At 44.1% G+C, this 24,975-nt stretch overlaps 1 protein-coding gene and 1 long non-coding RNA gene across 2 annotated transcripts in view; one reads left to right on the top strand and one right to left on the bottom strand.

Moving 5' to 3' along the window:
* LOC146025905 (uncharacterized) overlaps positions 1-24,975 on the bottom strand; it is a 124,735-nt gene that overhangs the window by 48,034 nt on the left and 51,726 nt on the right. The window contains exon 3 of the long non-coding RNA XR_014454317.1: positions 5,860-6,001. This is a non-coding gene — a long non-coding RNA (uncharacterized LOC146025905). The remainder of the gene's footprint in view (positions 1-5,859; positions 6,002-24,975) is intronic.
* Positions 3,776-24,206, top strand: LOC146025903 (uncharacterized). Its single transcript, XM_083156075.1, has 10 exons — positions 3,776-3,986; positions 4,186-4,238; positions 7,543-7,653; positions 8,014-8,069; positions 13,230-13,422; positions 15,390-15,530; positions 16,397-16,452; positions 18,080-18,272; positions 20,238-20,378; positions 23,668-24,206. The coding sequence occupies exons 1-10, from the start codon at positions 3,901-3,903 to the stop codon at positions 23,682-23,684; spliced, it is 1,047 nt and encodes a 348-aa protein (XP_083012201.1). The 5' UTR covers positions 3,776-3,900; the 3' UTR covers positions 23,685-24,206.

Raw genomic sequence — 24,975 nt, 5'->3', positions numbered from 1 at the left:
CACCTATCCGTGAACAACATCTAAGTGTGAATAACACCTATCCGTGAATTACATCTAAGTGCAAATAACACCTATCCGTGAATAACATCTAAGCGTGAATAACACCTATCCGTGAATTACATCTAAGTGCGAATAACACCTATCCGTGAATAACATCTAAGCGTGAATAACACCTATCCGTGAATAACATCTAAGTGCAAATAACACCTATCCGTGAATAACATCTAAGTGCAAATAACACCTATCCGTGAATAACATCTAAGCGTGAATAACACCTATCGTGAATTACATCCATGCTGTGAATGACATCTATCCGCGAATAACATCTATGCATGAAGAACATCTAAGCTGTGAACATCTAAGCTGTGAGCCATTAAAAAAAAGCTGTAAAGAACATCTAAGCTGTGAAGAACATCTAAACTGTGAAGAACATCTAAACTGTGAAGAACATCTAAACTGTAAAGAACATCTAAGCTGTGAAGAACATCTATCCTTATTATTGTCCTTCTAATAAATACGGTCCTGGGATATAATAAAGACTCTGTGATTATTACAACCTGTGCCACAAAGAAGCCGCAGCTATGCCAAAGAGCTCGTAAACCATACTTGCCTACTTTCAATTTCAACTCTCCGGGAGAAGCGGGGCGGTAGCAAGGCTGACATCACTTGCCGCCCCCCCCCCATGCCGGAAAACTCTGTGATTCGCAGGCCCAGAGAGGGGTTGGGGCTTAAAAGACGCGAAATGCAGCGTCATGACCTTAACTATGTGGAGTTTGTATATTCTCCCCGTGCTTGCGTAGGTTTCCTCCCACAATACAATAATATACTGGTATGTTAATTGGCTTTCAACAAAATGAGCCCAAGATGCAATGTGCGCGCGTGTACATGTGGTAGGGAATATACATAGCGCTGCAGAATATGTATGCGCTATATAAGAAGCTGGTAATAAATCAATAAATAATTAAGGGGTGTATACACGATGCGATTGCCTTGCTATTTGATCCAAATCCAATCGGGATCTAAAGGCACAGCAAGGCAAACGCATTCGATTGGACTATATAGTCTTGCCTGCACACTCTATTTATCTATTCAATTTCTATGCCATGGAGTCACGCATCGGGATTGAATCAAATGCGTTTGATTTAATTTATAAAAGCAAAATTGAATAGAAAAATAGACCATATGGAACAGTGTATACAGGGCATCTGTATATTTATTTAAACAGCATGCGCTTAAGGCATGTGGCCTCATGGTTAGAGAGTACAGCCTCCAGTTGGAGGCATGGCCAAACAGGAAGTGCCACAAACACAAGCCACATCCCGGTTTTTGACACTGTGGGGGTATGCCTAGTGCTCTATGATACTACTTTCAGACCGCAAACCCGTGTCCAACCCTGCATTTTGAACACGGGTTCGTCCTTGCGGCAAGCCGTGTCAGACTCTTAAATTACCCCTTTCACACTGCACTTCAACCCGGGTTTTACTAGGATTGGTGCTTACACACTGAACCCGTGTCCGGCCTGCAAAACCTAGGTGTGTCATTAAAAATGTACTTTTTTTTTAATGGCTCATAATAATGATGTCACTAAGGAAATAAAAGTAAGGGATGGAGATTGTTCACAGCAGCAGCAGCATGGCAGACTTCTCTGACCTCATGGATGTTTGTGCTTTGATTCTGTGAGTCCGGTGTTAGCTTGCAGCGGGTCGTGGACCCCTGGCATCCCTGCTGCTGCCGATTTCAGACCATTATCTGTGATAATAGCCAGTCCTGGCTCCTTACCTGTTCAGTTCACAAGCCCAGGCCTGGGCTTTGCTACTCAGCAAATTCCAGTCGGGCATATAATAATTCCATAAGTCTATCCGGTTTCCAGCACACAAGCACCTCTACCGAACAGGTGTTACATGTAGCCCTATGGGAGAGAACTGCAGCAATAAGTGGAGCACTGCTAATACTGTGCATCTCCTTATACCTCCAGCATCAGTGAACCCAGCACTGCGCTCAGTGGTTATACTCAGGTATTACATGTAATCCTATGGGAGAGAGAGCTGCAGCAATAAGAGGAGCGCTGCAAATACTGTGCATCTCCTTATACCTCCAGCATCAGTGACCCAGGCACCGCGCTCAGTGGTTATACGCAGGTATTACATGTAATCCTGTGGGAGAGAGAACTGCGGCAATAAGAGGAGCGCTGCTAATACTGTGCATCTCCTTATACCTCCAGCATCAGTGGTGACCCCAGCACCGCGCTCAGTGATTATACTCAGGTATTACATGTAGCCCTATGGGAGAGAGAGCTGCGGCAATAAGAGGAGAGCTGCTAATACTGTGCATCTCCTTATACCTCCAGCATCAGTGACCCCAGCACCGCGCTCAGTGGTTATACGCAGGTATTACATGTAGCCCTATGGGAGAGAGCTGCAGCTATAAGAGGAGCGCTGCTAATACTGTGCATCTCCTTATACCTCCAGCATCAGTGACCCCAGCACCGCGCTCGGTGGTGATACTCAGGTACTACATGTAGCCATATGGGGGAGAGAGATGCGGCAATATGAGGAGCGCTGCTAATACTGTGCCTCTCCCTATACCTCCAGCATCAGTGACCCCAGCACCGCGCTCAGTGGTTATACTCAGGTATTACATGTAGCCCTATGGGGGAGAGAGATTCGGCAATATGAGGAGCGCTGCTAATACTGTGCATCTCCTTATACCTCCAGCATCAGTGACCCCATCACCGCACTCAGTGGTTATACCCAGGTATTACATGTAGCCCTATGGGAGAGAACTGCAGCAATAAAAGGAGCACTGCTAATACTCTGCATCTCCTTATACCTCCAGCATCAGTGACCCAGGCACCGCGTTCAGTGGTTATACTCAGGTATTACATGTAATCCTATGGGAGAGAGAGCTGCGGCAATAAGAGGAGCGCTGCTAATACTGTGCATCTCCTTATACCTCCAGCATCAGTGACCCAGGTACCGCGCTCAGTGGTGATACTCAGGTATTACATGTAATCCTATAGGAGAGAGAGCTGCAGCAATAAGAGGAGCACTGCTAATACTGTGCATCGCCTTATACCTCCAGCATCAGTGACCCCAGGGCTCAGTGGTTATACCCAGGTATTATATGTAGCCCTATGGGAGAGAGAGCTGCAGCAATATGAGGAGCGCTGCTAATACTGTGCATCTCCTTATACCTCCAGCATCAGTGACCCCAGCACCGCACTCAGTGGTTATACTCAGTTATTACATGTAGCCCTATGGGAGAGAGCTGCAGCAATAAGAGGAGTGCTGCTAATACTGTGCATCTCCTTATACCTCCAGCATCAGTGACCCCAGGGCTCAGTGGTTATACCCAGGTAATACATGTAGCCCTATGGTAGAGAGAGCTGCAGCAATAAGAGGAGCACTGCTAATACTGTGCATCTGTCAGATTGGGCTGGTTACAATAAAAACCTGGTAATGGATGAGAGCAAATGACAGTTGACCATTTGCTTTGAGATGCTGCAAAACTGCCAAAAACTGTCATTCAGATATTACCAGGTGTTTTTCCCAACCAGCCCGATCTGACAATTGATCTGTAGATGTATGGCCCCTTTAGTTGTCAGGGTATAAATCAAACTTCCATCCGACATTTGCTGAAGTTGATACATTTGAGCATTGGAGATTGTTTTAGAGATCAGTGGGAGGGGCTTTATAATCCTAAAGTTGTGGCTACTTGGTGTTTACAGCATCAGTGGTTTACTGCATCAGTCTACTGTGACATCATAGATCACTGGCTTCTGCTCTGGCCAGCCAACTCAGGGGCCCCAGACAGTGTGGACAGCAGAGGCAGACAGTATAGGACAGCAGAGACGACAATACCCCATTGACTCGTCCTAGATCTGCTCTCATTCCATATAAAATGAAGAAGCGCAAACTGGATAGAGAAATTAGGGCCTATTTCTTCAATGTGCTATTCTACATCAATGTGGGCCTGATGGTTGCAACGTGAGTGACATGAATGTAATACCGTTACCGCCCCTGCCTTATCACTGTCCAGTATAACAAGTTCCATTATCCCTGGTATCATGTAATATGTACTTAGATGATCATGTGAGCTGCCCAACTCCATGTATTATATAATACTACGTTTATTGGATTTCTAAGTTACTTATACTGAATGTTTTTTTCTTTTTCTTTTTTTCAGAGTCTTTGAGAAGATCATCTCTACCTTGTTGCCGTGTCTGATATATTGTTATGGTACATAGTTCTGTCATAATCAAAGCATGATACAGTATTGTGTATAGTGTATGGGCAGCCTATAATTCTATGCACTAAGCCTTTATAGGATCCTCACCAGTGAGATACTGTCTGTTGTAGCCCTGTATCTTAGAGGAACACCTACTGTATATGCATGGTTTGTGTAAGAGAGCCTTATGGTATAGACATGTATCACATTTATATATAGATACATAGATAGATAGATAGATAGATAGATAGATAGATAGATAGATAGATAGATAGATAGGAAACAGAAGAACCAACACACTCACAATTCCTATGAATGTGGTACAAACTGCCCCCACACTTCCCAGGGTGGGGGTGCAGTGGCCTTTGACCACACCAGAGGCAGAACTCTGGGTGGCAATGGAGTCATCTGCCGCCGGGCTCCTCCTCCCAAGGGGGCACCTCTCCACCCATGCAAGTTTTAATCAGTTCATTGAAAGCCTTCGATATCGCTGCTGTGTTTGACTTCCCCTCATAGCAGGACCATAGATGTTACTCTCTTTATTCTAAACATAATATACTTACCAATATACATACACACGCACATGCATACATATAAGGTGCTGTGTGTGTGTGTGTGTGGGGGGGGGCACCAATATTTATCTTGCCTCCGGGAAACTGGGGCAAACTTACGCCACTCTAGTAAAACCAAATATAGGGGGCCCAGCACTCACTACAACAAACTAACTCATCTTAAAATTCAAATAATCAATTAAATAAATAATGGGGTTTTAGTTCATGAATTGATCAATGCATTTAAGCTTGCAGCCCATCACCAAGGGACCCCATTTCACTGCAAGTCCTACACTAACAACTGGTTTTCTTCGGAACCTGGCAACTTATCATAGCTAAAATGAACGTGTTTTTTCTTGGGTTAAAGCTCACCTCCCAAGTACTATATATATATATAAACACACACATCCACAAAATACAAGTGAAGATTTTGACATTTTCCAAACGAGTATGTTAAAACATGGCCAAGGCAACAAAAAAATTCCAAATCCAAATTAATTACTGTTCATTTTCTTATTAATTAAAAAACACAATTTTTGCTGTCCGCTCATACGTATGTTCCAGCGTAACTCTGGGATGACTGCAGCAATTTACACCAAACTTGGTACACATAATACTTCCTATCTGTGAACAAATACTGTGGGGGTAAGACACCCCTAGCACCCCTATGGCTGAGGCAGCAGCCCCCAGAGTATTTCGGCAGACAGCATAACTCCAGAATGGCTGGACCAATTTACATCAAACTTGGGGTCTTATTCTAGTTCATTCTTTCTGACTAAATCCTTCTTAGATGGACAAAACCATGTGCACTGCAGGTGGGGCAGATGTTACTTGTCCCCCCCATGCCCTGATTATTTATATATATATATATATATATATATATATATATATACTGTTATTGGATCCGAGTGCCTCATTTCTATTGGATGGATATGAGGATTGTCTTTGATGCGCACCGGAGCTAGGTGATTGATTGTGCGGAGTCCTTAGTCTACGTTTCGGGGTCTCCCCCATCGTCAGGACAAAACAAATGTGGTTACAAAGTGGTGATAAGGTGCATTGAATGAGCTCAGTGACTTACCCCTTCCTGTAGTCGACACACGCACACCGGAAATGCTGGGTTTACTTCTGGGTAGATCGCATTGTGATGACGTCACAACATCAAGCAGTGGCGCACGTCTGGCGCATCTGAACGGTGCCATCCAGCGTTCATGTGGGGCGGGCTGCGGGGGACAAACAGAGATGAGTGCAACAATCATGGACCATATACTTCTGTAAAACTGCAAAAATAAAGTGCACATATGTGGCTGTCAGTGAGAATGCTACAAACAGCATCCAATAAATACAAAACGGGAAGAGGATGCAAAAAACATGTGCATGCAAAAAAATCTTACAAAGTGACACACTGACAGGATTAAAGCCTAGTCCTTTATTCACCCACTTACTTGAGTCCCTGAGTGCCCAGTTTTTTCATTGGTATCATCGAAGGCTGCAAGGCCTACACAGCAGGCACCGGGGCAAGTCATCTCCTGGGCTCAACGCCAGCCCTGGGTGCCGGTTCACACCCCTGGATATATATATATATATATATATATATATATATATATATATATACACTTGTAGGATGAACAAAGGCACTCATAGACTAGAAATGAAGGTGAAAACAAACGGACCAGGTTTATTCCATCAAAGGAGCCTTTGATGGAATAAACCTGGTCCAGTCGTATTAATGGCAATAGAGCAAGATATCTTATCAAGCAGCAGAGTTAAGTCCTTAGTGATGGTCCTTCCTCTTTGTGTGTGTGTATATATATATATATAGCAATCTGTAGGATCGGCACTCAAAAAGTCCAAAAGTTTAGCTGCCGGGTGCCTTCTGAAGTCAGCACGTGGAGCGTGCTGTAACAAATACACACAATATCAGCGTCACTCCGGTCTTACAACTGGGTGTAAATGAAGGAAACTGCAACCAGGGTTTCTGCAACGTTTCAACTCCTTTATTGGAGTTTTTGTCAAGCCACACATATATAGGATACCCCTTTCAGACATATGGCAAAATCCCAGGTTTTTGCACATGAATGCGTATCAACCTGGGATTTTGGCATGTCTGAAAGGGTCAACCCGGGTGTTAAAACCCAGATCTCCGACACTTCTTTTTACCTGGGTTGAGTACCCGGGATTTAAGACCCAGGTTGACCATTTCAGACATAAGAAAAACCCGGGTTTTTCAGCAAATTACTGGGTAGAACTGCTTCACCTGCTGCTGTAAGTGTGAAAGGTTGCAGGCTGTACCCGGGAAAATTACCCAGCAGTCAAAATGCCAGGTAATTCCCAGGTAGTATGTCTAATAGGGGTATAATTGCACAGAAGTCTTTTTCATGATGAACATGAAACAATGAAACAATGGGGTACATACAACAAGGTCACAAGTGTACTTTACGTGTAAGTCCATAGTCACGGTGATACAGCCATAGCAACTACGGCTGTATCAGTGACTACAGTGAATATATATGTACAAGTACACTGGTGACCTTGTATGTACCCCATTTTTTCATATTATTCATTAAGTAAAAAGACTTCTTTGCAATTAAAAATAATGGGGGAGTGACTTACCCCTGTTAAGCCACACCCCTGAAATGAGGCCACACCCTCTTTTTTGCGCGCATGGCTCCGTCGAGCGCAAATCCATTCTATATAGTCTGGGACCACCTATTAGCATATTTCTAGACTCGCCTATGATCCTAGGTCTGTTTCCTCCTGCCAGGACTAGCACTTGTATGCTGTGCAATAAAGGACCTGGTGGAATGGATGAGATTTAACCTAAGAGCACTGAGGTGTAAAATGGAATTCTACATGCAAAGAGGCCGAAAACCATGTAAGTACCCTCTAGGAATAGGTCCTAATGTTTGCGGTTGTTCTGCTGGTAATTGTTATAGATGCATTAAGGGTATATGGTTTCTTTCATGATGGGGGGATGAAGGTGTTTGTCACGGCTAGCAATGTGATAATGTACCAGAGGGAATTTATCTTATTTTGCTGCTTGAAAAATACCTGAACAACTTTTGGGGTGATATAAGAGACGCTGGTATCTAGTGTTTGTCTGTCACTGACAGTCTGTGCCGACCAGGGGATACTTTGCTTTGTGGCTCCATCTAGTGGCAGTGTCTGTTTGCCCCACAGAGCCAAGGGTATCGCATTTGTTGTGTGACCTAACTTTTGGTGTGTTCTCTTTCAGCGGAGCTATGTACTCCTGCCTATTTATATCGCCCTCCTATCACCGTGACACTCAAGGTAACAATGGCACATTTACTATGGGATTCTAGGATTGCTCACAGGCTAGTTTATCTACTTATGAAAATGTTACACACACACACACGTACACACACACACACATATCTCTATATATACATGAGATGGAGTACTCCTTGTTCAGTCACGCCTCTTGTTATTGAAGCCATATGTCCTGGCATATACAAGGCCTATGTAGTACTGTTCTAACAGCCAATGTAAGGCTTCTCGGAACACTAGGCAAAACGTAAGCCTACTGCCCCCCCCCCCCAACACAAACTGCCACCAATACACACTTTCCAGACCCTCAAATGTGGAGGTAGTAAGTTCCCACCACCTGCAGTAAGTACAACAATGACAATGATGTCTTCCTAATAGACATCCATAATTTTGTGATAGGCGACTCGGTGTAACCCTAACCTTACTACTCACAGTAACCCTTACCTTACTACTAAACCTAACTACTAACCCTCACAGTTACTCTAACCTTACTACTAAACCTAACATTACTACTCACAGTAACCCTAACCTTACTACTAAACCTAACCTTACTTATAACCCTCACAGTAACCCTGACCTTACTATTACCCCTAACAGTAACCCTAACCTTACTACTACCCCTAACAGTAACCCTAACCTTACTACTAACCCTAACCTTACTACTACCCCTAACAGTAACCCTAACCTTACTACTAACCCTAACCTTACTACTACCCCTAACAGTAACCCTAACCTTACTACTACCCCTAACAGTAACCCTAACCTTACTACTAACCCTAACCTTACTACTACCCCTAACAGTAACCCTAACCTTACTACTAACCCTAACAGTAACCCTAACCTTACTACTAACCCTAACCTTACTTCTAACCCTCACAGTAACCCTAACCTTACTACTACCCCTAACAGTAACCCTAACCTTACTACTAATCCTAACAGTAACCCTAAACTTACTACTAACCCTAACCTTACTACTAACCCTAACCTTACTACTAACCCTAACAGTAACCCTAACCTTACTACTAACCCTAACCTTACTACTAACCCTAACCTTACTACTACCCCTAACAGTAACCCTAACCTTACTTCTAACCCTAACAGTAACCCTAACCTTACTACTAACCCTAACAGTAACCCTAACCTTACTTCTAACCCTCACAGTAACCCTAACCTTACTACTAACCCTAACAGTAACCCTAACCTTACTTCTAATCCTCACAGTAACCCTAACCTTACTACTACCCCTAACAGTAACCCTAACCTTACTACTAACCCTAACCTTACTACTACCCCTAACAGTAACCCTAACCTTACTACTAACCCTCAAAGTAACCCTAACCTTACTACTAACCCTAAAAGTAACCCTAACCTTACTTCTAACCCTAAAAGTAACCCTAACCTTACTACTAACCCTAACCTTACTACTACCCCTAACAGTAACCCTAACCTTACTACTAACAGTAACCCTAACCTTAATACTAACCCTAACAGTAACCCTAACCTTACTACTAACCCTAAAAGTAACCCTAACCTTACTACTACGCCTAACAGTAACCCTAACCTTAATACTGACCCTAACAGTAACCGTATCCTTACTACTAACCCTAACAGTAACCCTAACCTTACTACTAACCCTAACAGTAACCCTAACCTTACTACTAACCCTAAAAGTAACCCTAACCTTACTACTACTCCTAACAGTAACCCTAACCTTAATACTGACCCTAACAGTAACCGTATCCTTACTACTAACCCTAACAGTAACCCTAACCTTACTACTAACCCTAACAGTAACCCTAACCTTACTACTAACCCTAACAGTAACCCTAACCTTACTACTAACCCTAACAGTAACCCTAACCTTACTACTGACCCTAACAGTAACCCTAACCTTACTACTAACCCTAACAGTAACCCTAACCTTACTACTAACCCTAACAGTAACCCTAACCTTACTACTAACCCTAACCTTACTACTACCCCTAACAGTAACCCTAACCTTACTACTAACCCTAACCTTACTACTACCCCTAACAGTAACCCTAACCTTACTACTACCCCTAACAGTAACCCTAACCTTACTACTAACCCTAACCTTACTACTACCCCTAACAGTAACCCTAACCTTACTACTAACCCTAACAGTAACCCTAACCTTACTACTAACCCTAACCTTACTTCTAACCCTCACAGTAACCCTAACCTTACTACTACCCCTAACAGTAACCCTAACCTTACTACTAATCCTAACAGTAACCCTAAACTTACTACTAACCCTAACCTTACTACTAACCCTAACCTTACTACTAACCCTAACAGTAACCCTAACCTTACTACTAACCCTAACCTTACTACTAACCCTAACCTTACTACTACCCCTAACAGTAACCCTAACCTTACTTCTAACCCTAACAGTAACCCTAACCTTACTACTAACCCTAACAGTAACCCTAACCTTACTTCTAACCCTCACAGTAACCCTAACCTTACTACTAACCCTAACAGTAACCCTAACCTTACTTCTAATCCTCACAGTAACCCTAACCTTACTACTACCCCTAACAGTAACCCTAACCTTACTACTAACCCTAACCTTACTACTACCCCTAACAGTAACCCTAACCTTACTACTAACCCTCAAAGTAACCCTAACCTTACTACTAACCCTAACAGTAACCCTAACCTTACTTCTAACCCTAAAAGTAACCCTAACCTTACTACTAACCCTAACCTTACTACTACCCCTAACAGTAACCCTAACCTTACTACTAACAGTAACCCTAACCTTAATACTAACCCTAACAGTAACCCTAACCTTACTACTAACCCTAAAAGTAACCCTAACCTTACTACTACGCCTAACAGTAACCCTAACCTTAATACTGACCCTAACAGTAACCGTATCCTTACTACTAACCCTAACAGTAACCCTTACCTTACTACTAACCCTAACAGTAACCCTAACCTTACTACTAACCCTAAAAGTAACCCTAACCTTACTACTACTCCTAACAGTAACCCTAACCTTAATACTGACCCTAACAGTAACCGTATCCTTACTACTAACCCTAACAGTAACCCTAACCTTACTACTAACCCTAACAGTAACCCTAACCTTACTACTAACCCTAACAGTAACCCTAACCTTACTACTAACCCTAACAGTAACCCTAACCTTACTACTGACCCTAACAGTAACCCTAACCTTACTACTAACCCTAACAGTAACCCTAACCTTACTACTAACCCTTACAGTAATCCTAACCTTACTACTAACCATAACCTTACTACTACCCCTAACAGTAACCCTAACCTTACTACTAACCCTAACCTTACTACTACCCCTAACAGTAACACTAACCTTACTACTACCCCTAACAGTAACCCTAACCTTACTACTAACCCTAACCTTACTACTAACCCTAACAGTAACCCTAACCTTACTACTAACCCTAACAGTAACCCTAACCTTACTACTAACCCTAACCTTACTTCTAACCCTCACAGTAACCCTAACCTTACTACTACCCCTAACAGTAACCCTAACCTTACTACTAATCCTAACAGTAACCCTAAACTTACTACTAACCCTAACCTTACTACTAACCTTAACCTTACTACTAACCCTAACAGTAACCCTAACCTTACTACTAACCCTAACCTTACTACTAACCCTAACCTTACTACTACCCCTAACAGTAACCCTAACCTTACTTCTAACCCTAACAGTAACCCTAACCTTACTACTAACCCTAACAGTAACCCTAACCTTACTTCTAACCCTCACAGTAACCCTAACCTTACTACTAACCCTAACAGTAACCCTAACCTTACTTCTAATCCTCACAGTAACCCTAACCTTACTACTACCCCTAACAGTAACCCTAACCTTACTACTAACCCTAACCTTACTACTACCCCTAACAGTAACCCTAACCTTACTACTAACCCTCAAAGTAACCCTAACCTTACTACTAACCCTAACAGTAACCCTAACCTTACTTCTAACCCTAAAAGTAACCCTAACCTTACTACTAACCCTAACCTTACTACTACCCCTAACAGTAACCCTAACCTTACTACTAACAGTAACCCTAACCTTAATACTAACCCTAACAGTAACCCTAACCTTACTACTAACCCTAAAAGTAACCCTAACCTTACTACTACGCCTAACAGTAACCCTAACCTTAATACTGACCCTAACAGTAACCGTATCCTTACTACTAACCCTAACAGTAACCCTAACCTTACTACTAACCCTAACAGTAACCCTAACCTTACTACTAACCCTAAAAGTAACCCTAACCTTACTACTACACCTAACAGTAACCCTAACCTTAATACTGACCCTAACAGTAACCGTATCCTTACTACTAACCCTAACAGTAACCCTAACCTTACTACTAACCCTAACAGTAACCCTAACCTTACTACTAACCCTAACAGTAACCCTAACCTTACTACTGACCCTAACAGTAACCCTAACCTTACTACTGACCCTACCTGCTATCCTAATGCCAACCTCTAACTCTAAGCCTAAAGCAAATGTTGATATTATGACAATGTCGGCTTTTCATATGTCAAAATTGTCAACTTTTTTCCAGGTGCAAACATTAAAAAAGTCTACATTGAAAAAGTTTTCAATGTCAACATTATGAATGTCGACCTTCTGATGTTGACATCATGAATGTTGACATTGGCACTAGTCACTGCATACCCTTAATAACTAGTCACTTCTGAAACTCGTCACAAATCTACACATTCTAATTAATCTAGAAGTGAACGTGTTAATGATTTGATAATATATATATATATACATACATACACACACACACACACACACACACACACACACATACATACTACATACATACACACACACACACATACATACACACATACATACAGATGGAGCCAGCCCCGCCAGCCGCCAGGCTTCCTGAAGCGGAGACAGGCAGGGTTCCGCCGCACAGCCTCCGAGTGACTGGGACGTGTGTGCGTGCATGCGTGCGAGATGCTCTCATGTACCAGTCTAATGGAGTTCCTCTCCGCCAGCACTTGCCAGCGGGGACATTCTGGCGAGCGCTGGCAGTGAATGAGAGGGGCTCCATCTGTATATCCCATTTGTCATCTCTCTACCAAATGTCATTCTGCTTCCAGATACGAAACGAGTACTTCACCCTTTTGCCACCAGAACAAACCCAGCCTCGCCCAGTGGTGTACAGACATGCACCATCTTTCTGTGCCTTTACATCTGACTGGGAGATGGAGTACATCAGTGACCAGAGAGTGCTGGCTAAATTTCTTCTTCAGGAAAAACAAAAAGAAGAACGCAATCAATATTTTCAGGAAGGTATAAGGCTTAAATGTGTGTCTGATCTCATCTTCATTTCCCATCCATGTTGTTGACAATGCTGACCCCTAGGGAAAAAGCAAAAGTGCTTTAGGTACACTACTGGTCCAGGGAGCAGCAAACTGCATGGCATTAGAAGCAAGTTCACACTTCCTAGTAGAGGCTCCTGCTGAGCAGCAGCTATAGAAGTGGTTAGTGTGAAGACTTTGTATTCAGCAGTGCCTAATTAACCAATAGGCTGATTAGGCTGCAGCCTAGGGCACCAGAACTGGGGTGGGGGTGACTGCCAGGTGGCTGTGCTAATGTGACGTATACCTTTCACATCGCAGCTAAATACCGGGTACAAGCCGGTTTCTTGCCAGTCCGACGCGGTAATTAGTGTGAAATGGGTTACCAGTTACAGCTTACCGGTAGCAACACGGCAATCCGAACCGGAGAAAAAGCAGAGTTCTTACCGGTTCGTTGCTGTGCAGTATGACCCGTTTCCCATTCACACTATGGAGGCGGCAGTGCTTGGAGCAGCGGGGTGAGAAGCAGCACTAAAGACTAAACAATAGTAACATCCAGACAAGCGGGACTGTCTACACATTTATTAATTTATTAAAACATATATAACAGTTAAAAATTCAAAAATAAATAGTTATTCAATAAAACATGGGTCTGAAATGAATAGCACACTGGCATGGGGAAAAGTGGCACAATTTATCTGGCGTTATTAGTCCTCAGTTTTTGGAAATGTGGCAACAACGTCTTTAAACTGGTATAATGTGTATAACCGCTGGAGGGTTACTGGATGGCAGTTTGAGTTGGAGTCCTCTCTATTTCACGGGTAGTGATGCTTTACCGCTGGAGTCTCCACATAGGTAAGTCCCGGTATTTTCTCCAAGATTTTGCAGCAGAGTGTGGATGATTTCAGCTGCTGGAGTGATCCATATTACCAGGATGTCCCAGCCTTTCCTCTCGGCGTCTTACGCACTGGTAATTCAGTTTTAAGATGCAGATGTTTGCCAAATAAATCAGGAGCTGGTTAGTAGGTGCCAGTAAAGTGCTTGAGCCCCCCTCACCAATGCGTTTTGCTGGTCCAATGCAGCTTCTGCCACTTCCCCCCATGCCAGTGCGCTATTTATTTCAGACCCATGTCTTATTGAATAACTATTTATTTTCAAATTTCTAACTGTTATATATGTTTTAATAAATGAATGTGTAGACGGTCCTGCTTGTCTAGATGTTACTATTGTTTAGTGTTTAGCGCTGCTTCTCACCCCACTTTCCATTTGTATACACATTTGAGGAGCCTGACTATGCTCCTCACCCAAGCAGCAGCTTATTAGCAAAACCGCTCTCAGAGGCGCCTGAACACACCGATTGGTAAATTGTAGTGCTTGGAGCAGCGCCAGCTCTAAGCGTTGCCTCCTCCCCTGCCCCGATGACACGCCGACGCTCTACCGCGCCCCCCACATGACATCAGCGAACCGGCAATATTGAGGCGATCTGAACAGCCTGCACATGCAGGGTCACACTGGGACTGAACCATTTCAAAGTTCTGGTGCGACCCTGCATTTGCAATCTGAAAGCGGTTATTACTGATGGAACCATTACTTTAAGTACATTGTGCTACAGCACGAGCTGGGATGTCTAAAGCCAAAGTCTCCTTCACACGCCACAAGCACACGTGTAGCAGCATGAGCCTTTCCATCCTCATCATGGTTGTCTATCCGATACAATGACTTAACATAAGTTAAACAATAACATTTTATTATTAGTTTCAAAGCATGACCATATTGCAGAGAACCATAGAGAGTATAAATAACGGATTAGTGTCCTGTGTAAATATGGGGCGGTCACATGACAATGGCCTTGCAGTGCTATCCACTGCACAACAGTGCTGTCCTATCTGTTTGCCAGGATAGAACACTCACACTTTAATAAATTGTGTCTATTTCAATCCTTTTAATTGTGTTCTGCAGCATTCCGTCACAGGAAGTACGCCATGATAAGGGCTGCAGCGCGCCTTCAATACAATCAATATCAGCAGGCATGCTACGGGTACATCCCCGAGACCCCTCCAGATTCTGAACACAAGGAGGAAGCTGACCCAGGCAGCGAAGGTACAGCAGAACATCAGAGCGGTTATTCAGTATTACATTTCTGAACTGCCATTATTAAGCGTCCCTACACTTGGGAGATTTTGTCAGAATTTGACCCAATTCAGATGGATTGGGCCAATTTATCTGACAAAATCTGATGTGCCTGATGTGTAGGACCCAATGCACATTGGATCTAACCAAGAGATTGATCCTCCTGCACATAGGATAAATCTCGAGTCACTCAGGTCCAACTTGTCTCTCAGACAAGTTGGACAAGTGTAAAGGGGCCCTCACTCTACTTTCCGCAGTTATCGGAGAACTACAGATGGAGCGCCTCTGATCCTTGGCCAGGGATCGCCAGCATGTCTCCGCCAGCGATTGCCGGCACAGAGGCGCTCCAATTGACTGGGACGCGCGTGCGTCTCACACGCACGCACGTCCCAGTTTCTGGACGTGCCGCTGCTGGTCCCTGCCTATCTCCACTTCAGGGAGACGGGCGGGGATAGGGGGGACCGCGGTGCGGCGAGGGGCACCAGGGGAGGCGATGGAGAAAGCTCCACAGCCACGGGCTTGCGCGAGAGCCGGCCGCTGGTGGGGGCTTGCAATAGAATCGCCAGCCCCTGCAAGGAAGAGGCCGGCTCCATCTAGCAATGTGATAATGTACCAGAGGGAATTTATCTTAATTTGCAGCTTGAAAAATAGCTGAACAACTTTTGGGGTGATATAAGAGATGCTGGTATCTAGTATTTGTCAGTCACTGACAGTCTGTGCCGACCAGAGGATACTTTGCTTTGTGGCTCCATCTAGTGGCAATGTCTGTTTGCCCCCACAGAGCCAAGGGTATCGCATTTGTTGTGTGTCCTAACTTTTGGTGTGTTCTCTTTCAGCGGAGCTATGTACTCCTGCCTATTTATATCGCCCTCCTATCACCGTGACATCCAAGGTAACAATGGCACATTTACTATGGGATTCTAGGATTGCTCACAGGCTAGTTTATCTACTTATGAAAATGTTACACACACACACACATATCTCTATATATACATGAGATGGAGTACTCCTTGTTCAGTCACGCCTCTTGTTATTGAAGCCATATGTCCTGGCATATACAAGGCCTATGTAGTACTGTTCTCACAGCCAATGTAAGGCTTCTCGGAACACTAGGCAAAACGTAAGCCTACTGACCCCCCCCCCCAACACAAACTGCCACCAATACACACTTTCCAGACCCTCAAGTAAAAAGTGTGGAGGAGGTATTGTACAAGTTCCCACCACCTGCAGTAAGTACAACAATGACAATGATGTCTTCCTAATAGACATCCATAATTTTGTGATAGGCGGACTCGGTGTAACCCTAACCTTACTACTCACAGTAACCCTAACCTTACTACTAAACCTAACCTTACTACTAACCCTAACCTTACGTCTAACCCTCACAGTAACCCTAACCTTACTATTACCCCTAACAGTAACCCTAACCTTACTACTAAACCTAACCTTACTACTACCCCTCACAGTAACCCTAACCTTACTTCTAACCCTCACAGTAACCCTAACCTTACTATTACCCCTAACAGTAACCCTAACCTTACTACTAAACCTAACCTTACTACTACCCCTAACAGTAACCCTAACCTTACTACTACCCCTAACAGTAACCCTAACCTTACTACTAACCCTAACCTTACTACTACCCCTAACAGTAACCCTAACCTTACTACTACCCCTAACAGTAACCCTAACCTTACTACTAAACCTAACAGTAACCCTAACCTTACTACTAACCCTAACAGTAACCCTAACCTTACTACTACCCCTAACAGTAACCCTAACCTTACTACTAAACCTAACAGTAACAATAACCTTACTACTGACCCTACCTGCTATCCTTATGCCAACCTCTAAATCTAAGCCTAAAGCAAATGTTGATATTATGACAATGTCGGCTTTTCATAAGTCAACATTGTCAACTTTTTTCCAGGTGCAAACATTAAAAAAGTCTACATTGAAAAAGTTTTCAATGTCAACATTATGAATGCCGACCTTCTGATGTTGACATCATGAATGTTGACATTGGCACTAGTCACTGCATACCCTTAATAACTAGTCACTTCTGAAACTCGTCACAAATCTACACATTCTTATTAATCTAGAAGTGAACGTGTTAATGATTTGATAATACATATATATATATATATATATATATATATATATACACACACACACACACACACACATACATACACACACACACACATACATATTTATACACATACATACAGATGGAGCCGGTCTCATGCTTGCAGGGGCTGGTGATAGAATCGCCAGCCCCGCCAGCCGCCAGGCTTCCTGAAGCGGAGACAGGCAGGGTTCCGCCGCACAGCCTCCGAGTGACTGGGACGTGTGTGCGTGCATGCGTGCGAGATGCTCTCGTGTACCAGTCTAATGGAGTTCCTCTCCGCCAGCACTTGCCAGCGGGGACATTCTGGCAAGCGCTGGCAGTGAATGAGAGGGGCTCCATCTGTATATCCCATCTGTCATCTCTCTACCAAATGTCATTCTGCTTCCAGATACGAAACGAGTACTTCACCCTTTTGCCACCAGAACAAACCCAGCCTCGCCCAGTGGTGTACAGACATGCACCATCTTTCTGTGCCTTTACATCTGACTGGGAGATGGAGTACATCAGTGACCAGAGAGTGCTGGCTAAATTTCTTCTTCAGGAAAAACAAAAAGAAGAACGCAATCAATATTTTCAGGAAGGTATAAGGCTTAAATGTGTGTCTGATCTCATCTTCATTTCCCATCCATGTTGTTGACAATGCTGACCCCTGGGGAAAAAGCAAAAGTGCTTTAGGTACACTACTGGTCCAGGGAGCAGCAAACTGCATGGCATTAGAAGCAAGTTCACACTTCCTAGTAGAGGCTCCTGCTGAGCAGCAGCTATAGAAGTGGTTAGTGTGAAGACTTTGTATTCAGCAGTGCCTAATTAACCAATAGGCTGATTAGGCTGCAGCCTAGGGCACCAGAACTGGGGTGGGGGTGACTGCCAGGTGGCTGTGCTAATGTGACGTATACCTTTCACATCGCAGCTAAATACCGGGTACAAGCCGGTTTCTTGCCAGTCCGACGCGGTAATTAGTGTGAAATGGGTTACCAGTTACAGCTTACCGGTAGCAACACGGCAATCCGAACCGGAGAAAAAGCAGAGTTCTTACCGGTTCGTTGCTGTGCAGTATGACCCGTTTCCCATTCACACTATGGAGGAGGCAGTGCTTGGAGCAGCGGGGTGAGAAGCAGCACTAAACACTAAACAATAGTAACATCTAGACAAGCGGGACTGTCTACACATTTATTAATTTATTAAAACATATATAACAGTTAAAATTCAAAAATAAATAGTTATTCAATAAAACATGGGTCTGACATGAATAGCGCACTGGCATGGGGGGAAGTGGCACAATTTATCTGGCGTTATTAGTCCTCAGTTTTTGGAAATGTGGCAACAACGTCTTTAAACTGGAATAATGTGTATAACCGCTGGAGGGTTAATGGATGGCAGTTTGAGTTGGAGTCCTCTCTATTTCACGGGTAGTGATGCTTTACCGCTGGAGTCTCCACATACGTAAGTCCCGGTATTGTCTCCAAGATTTTGCAGCAGAGTGTGGATGATTTCAGCCGCTGGAGTGATCCATATTACCAGGATGTCCCAGCCTTTCCTCTCGGCGTCTTACGCACTGGTAATTCAGTTTTAAGATGCAGATGTTTGCCAAATAAATCAGGAGCTGGTTAGTAGGTGCCAGTAAAGTGCTTGAGCCCCCCTCACCGATGCGTTTTGCTGGTCCAATGCAGCTTCTGCCACTTCCCCCCATGCCAGTGCGCTATTTATTTCAGACCATGTCTTATTGAATAACTATTTATTTTCAAATTTCTAACTGTTATATATGTTTTAATAAATGAATGTGTAGACGGTCCTGCTTGTCTAGATGTTACTATTGTTTAGTGTTTAGCGCTGCTTCTCACCCCACTTCCCATTTGTAAACACATTTGAGGAGCCTGACTATGCTCCTCACCCAAGCAGCAGCTTATTAGCAAAACCGCTCTCAGAGGCGCCTGAACACACCGATTGGTAAATTGTAGTGCTTGGAGCAGCGCCAGCTCTAAGCGTTGCCTCCTCCCCTGCCCCGATGACACGCCGACGCTCTACCGCGCCCCCCACATGACATCAGCGAACCGGCAATATTGAGACGATCTGAACTGCCTGCACATGCAGGGTCACACTGGGACTGAACCATTTCAAAGTTCTGGTGCAACCCTGCATTTGCAATCTGAAAGCGGTTATTACTGATGGAACCATTACTTTAAGTACATTGTGCTACAGCACGAGCTGGGATGACTAAAGCCAAAGTCTCCTTCACACGCCACAAGCACACGTGTAGCAGCATGAGCCTTTCCATCCTCATCATGGTTGTCTATCCGATACAATGACTTAACATAAGTTAAACAATAACATTTTATTATTAGTTTCAAAGCATGACCATATTGCAGAGAACCATAGAGAGTATAAATAACGGATTAGTGTCCTGTGTAAATATGGGGCGGTCACATGACAATGGCCTTGCAGTGCTATCCACTGCACAACAGTGCTGTCCTATCTGTTTGCCAGGATAGAACACTCACACTTTAATAAATTGTGTCTATTTCAATCCTTTTAATTGTGTTCTGCAGCATTCCGTCACAGGAAGTACGCCATGATAAGGGCTGCAGCGCGCCTTCAATACAATCAATATCAGCAGGCATGCTACGGGTACATCCCCGAGACTCCTCCAGATTCTGAACACACGGAGGAAGCTGACCCAGGCAGCGAAGGTACAGCAGAACATCAGAGCGGTTATTCAGTATTACATTTCTGAACTGCCATTCTTAAGCGTCCCTACACTTGGGAGATTTTGTCAGAATTTGACCAAATTCAGATGGATTGGGCCAATTTATCTGACAAAATCTGATGTGCCTGATGTGTAGTACCCAATGCACATTGGATCTAACCAAGAGATTGATCCTCCTGCACATAGGATAAATCTCGAGTCACCCAGGTCCAACTTGTCCCTCAGACAAGTTGGACAAGTGTAAAGGGGCCCTCACTCTACTTTCCGCAGTTATCGGAGAACTACAGATGGAGCGCCTCTGATCCTTGGCCAGGGATCGCCAGCATGTCTCTGCCGGCGATTGCCAGCACAGAGGCTCTCCAATTGACTGGGACGCGCGTGCGTCTCACACGCACGCACGTCCCAGTTTCTGGACGTGCCGCTGCTGGTCCCTGCCCGTCTCCACTTCAGGGAGACGGTTAGGGATAGGGGGGACCGCGGTGCGGCGAGGGGCACCAGGGGAGGCGGCGGAGAAAGCGCCATAGCCACGGGCTCGTGCGAGCGTCTTGTGCGCGCCCCTGGCGAGAGCCGGCCGCTGGTGGGGGCTTGCGATAGAATCGCCAGCCCCTGCAAGGAGGAGGCCGGCTCCATCTGTATTTTCAGATGTAAAACATATGGTAACAGACCACTGCCCATTCAGCCATTTAGCATGGATTGCTAATCAGCAAATCAAGCGATTATCAATTGAATGTGTGTGCGTACTGTACACATAGCGCATGCAAGAGTGAAAATATGTACAGAACTGTGTATGGATCATTAACGTGGTCCACTCGCAGTTTGACAGGAGGCCGGCGTTTGGGGTGGAATCCTGCAGTTTTTCCTGGGAGTGGTTGGGAAAATGCAGGCGTGTCCAGGGAGGGTCTGTAACGTCAGCCATGACCACTTCCACCCTGTTTTGGCCGCAGATTAGTGGCAGCCTTAGAGCTACTCAGATTTGCACATGCAGCAATGTCCTTTCGATGGTTCAGGAATTGTGTATGATTTGCGCTTAGATGGTGATTAGTGATCCATTCGCAATTCAGCAAGGAGCATTTTTTCTTTCTGTCTGAGCGGATTAGCAATCCTTAATGAATTAGGCCCTTAGGGCCAGATGTTCTCAGATTGAAAAGTGATCAAATGGAGAAAGTGATAAACAGCCATCCAATCAGCTCCTTACTGCCATGTCACAGGCTGTGTTTGAAAAATAACAGGTATGAGCTGATTGGTTGGTGGTTTATCACTCTCCATTTTATCACTTTTCAAGCTTAGTATATTCGGCCCTAAATCTTTATACCCTAGATATATATTATGCTAGCTCCTTTAAAATGATGACCTATAAGTCGACTTATGTACCCCCTGGTAGGGATTTTCCCTATCCCCTCCATTGCTTCTCCAAATGAAACAATTTGGTAGCTCAGCGTTTCTTCGCTGCTGCAGCGGTGGCGATACTTGGGGGCGGGGTGTAAAAGGCTGACTTCCTATTTCCCATAGCGGGTGTCTTTACCAATATGCACCCTTGTAAGCGGCTTGCCAGATTTAGATGTTAAGGGGCAAATTTATTAAACCTGGTGTAGGGATGAGATAAAGTGGGCGGTGATAACGCAACAGCCAATCGGCTACGAAATGTCATCTTTCAAACCCAGCCCGTAACTAAAATTTGGAATTGATTGGCTGCTGCGTTATCGCCAGACACTTTATCACTTCACCTGGTGTAATAAATCTGACCCTCTGGTTCACTAAAGTGGATGGTTACCAGAGTAGGGAGGAAAGCCAGTGACTATGGGCCTTATTCTAGTCGATGCGTAATTTTCTGAATTCTTTCGGATGGTGTTTTTTAGCCGTCTGCGCATCCGTGGGCAACGCTTTGCGCATGTGCCACGCAAGGTCTCCGTACTTGTTCTCACTAATACCGTACAGAAATGTGCACCGCATTCACTCGGGAAATATGGGCGTAATATGGGCGTCATTCAGAAGTACACAGGGGCGTAGTTTCAAAGTGGGCTAAACTGGGCGTAAACATGGGCGTACATGAGGGAGTGCACTAATTCTGGTAGGCGTGCATTCGGACAGCACACCGACTGCACACGAACAAAAAGGCAGGAAATATGCGGTCTTCATAAGCAAGTATTGCTTTGCGGACACCACTCGGTCATGCGCTAGGCATTCGGAACGCCCAATCAGTACGGGCGCACCTGAACCAATGTCAGCTGAACACAATACAATCCACTCCTTTACTCATTACTCATTAATTACACTCTTGTCATTGCTTCAATTGGAACCAGTGCAGCTTCAATGGACCATTACAAAACACACAAATATATGCTCAAAGCACGGCTGCATTTGTTACACACATTTACACTGCAAGCAATGGACAGAACTTGCTATCACTAATATAAATATATATGTCACTTTTACACCGCATCGGTGCGTACGGGCAGGTTCCCGTCCGTTCTGACGCGGTAAGACCGTGCAAACACTGTAAGACCGTGCAGAATATGTGTGTGTCCTCCGCACACGCAAGGTTTGTATGTCGTCCGTAAACACGCCCTGTTCTTCTAGTGGGAGTCTGTCCGTATGCAGAGGTCCGGTGGGCGTTTCTTCAGACGATGTCCGCACAGCGTGGCGTGCGGACCGCTCTGAAAGAATTCGGAAATTTACGCACCAACCAGAATAACCTCCTATATTAGGAGAGGGGAAAATATATGAGGATGCAAAAGATTGTGGGCCAGATGTATCAAGTGTCAAAAAGTGATAAAATGGAGTGCGATAAACAGCCATCCAATCAGCTACTACCTGCCATGTTACAGGCTGGGCTTGAAAAATTATAAGTAGGAGCTGATTGGCTGGCTGTTTATCACTCTCCACTTTATCACTATTTGAAGCTTGACACATCTGGCCCTATGTGGGGTATTCAATCTGTTTTCTGATCATCTGAAATATTGGCACAATTTGACAAAACGTACTCCATCTCCAAATGTCTGTAATGTTCTGACTGGCAGAAATCACATAGATCAGCGAAACACTTCGCCGATCCACGTGTTTTTTTTTTTTTTTTTTGGAAACCGACCGTTTTTACAATGCAGATTCCACATTTTACAAAGTCAAATCTGCATGGCAGAAAGACAGCCGAAAGCGGCGGAGATTGAATAGGTGTGGGACGATATATCGGAAATACCAGCACACACTTAATACACCCCTAGGACGTATAGAGGAAAGATGTATCTCGTGTAGTAATGTTTTCGGTTTTCCTACAGATCTACTGTATTATTAGAGGAGGACATAGACAAAGAAGCAGCTATGGAGGCGATTTAGTCACTATCACAGACAGCAAAAGCATTAACTCCATCAAAACAGCACACGGATTCTTGCACATGGCACACGGATGCTTGCATATGGCACACGGATGCTTGCACATGGCACACGGATGCTTGCACATGGCACACGGATGCTTGCATATGGCACACGGATGCTTGCACATGGCACACGGATGCTTGCACATGGCACATGGATACTTGCAAATGGCACACGGATACTTGCACATGGCACACGGATACTTGCAAATGGCACACGGATACTTGCACATGGCACACGGATACTTGCACATGGCACACGGATGCTTGCACATATGTTGTAAAGAACATCTATGCTGTAAAGAAAAGAACATGTATGCATGAATAACATCTATGCTGTGAATGACATCTATGCTGTGAATGACATCTAAATGCCCCCACACACTAGAACGATTTTTTGGCCGATTGTCTGATTTCCGACCTATAGTCCGATATAATGGGCGATTTTTACCGATAACCGGTAAAAATCGCCCGATATATCGGATGATTGGTCAGAAATCGGACAATCGGCCAAAAAATCGTTGTAGTGTGTGGGGGCCTTAAGTGTGAATAACATCTAAGTGTGAATAACACCTATCCGTGAATAACATCTGAACGCAAATAACACCTATCCGTGAATAACATCTAAGTGCGAATAACACCTATCCGTGAATAACATCTAAGCGTGAATAACACCTATCCGTGAATAACATCTAAGCGTGAATAACACCTATCCGTGAATAACATCTAAGTGTGAATAACACCTATCCGTGAATAACATCTTACCTCGAATAACACCTATCCGTGAATAATATCTAAGCGTGAATAACACCTATCCGTGAATAACATCTAAGCGTGAATAACACCTATCCGTGAATTACATCCATGCTGTGAATAACAAGTATCCGCGAATAACATCTATGCATGAAGAACATCTATGCTGTGAACATCTAAGCTGTGAGCCATTAAAAAAAAGCTGCAAAGAACATCTAAGCTGTGCAGAACATCTAAGCTGTGAAGAACATCTAAACTGTAAAGAACATCTAAGCCGTGAGAACAGTGAAGAACATCTAAGCTGTGAAGAAGATCTATCCTTATTATTGTCCTTCTAATAAATACGGTCCTGGGATATAATAAAGACTCTGTGATTATTACAACCTGTGCCACAAAGAAGCAGCAGCTATGCCAAAGAGCTCGTAAACCATACTTGCCTACTTTCAATTTCAACTCTCC

The sequence above is a fragment of the Crinia signifera genome, chromosome 8 (assembly GCF_055691185.1).
Source record: "Crinia signifera chromosome 8, ASM5569118v1, whole genome shotgun sequence".
NCBI lineage: Eukaryota > Metazoa > Chordata > Amphibia > Anura > Myobatrachidae > Crinia > Crinia signifera.
The sequence above is the reverse complement of the archived record's forward strand: the minus strand, read 5'-3'. Positions and strand labels throughout refer to the sequence as shown.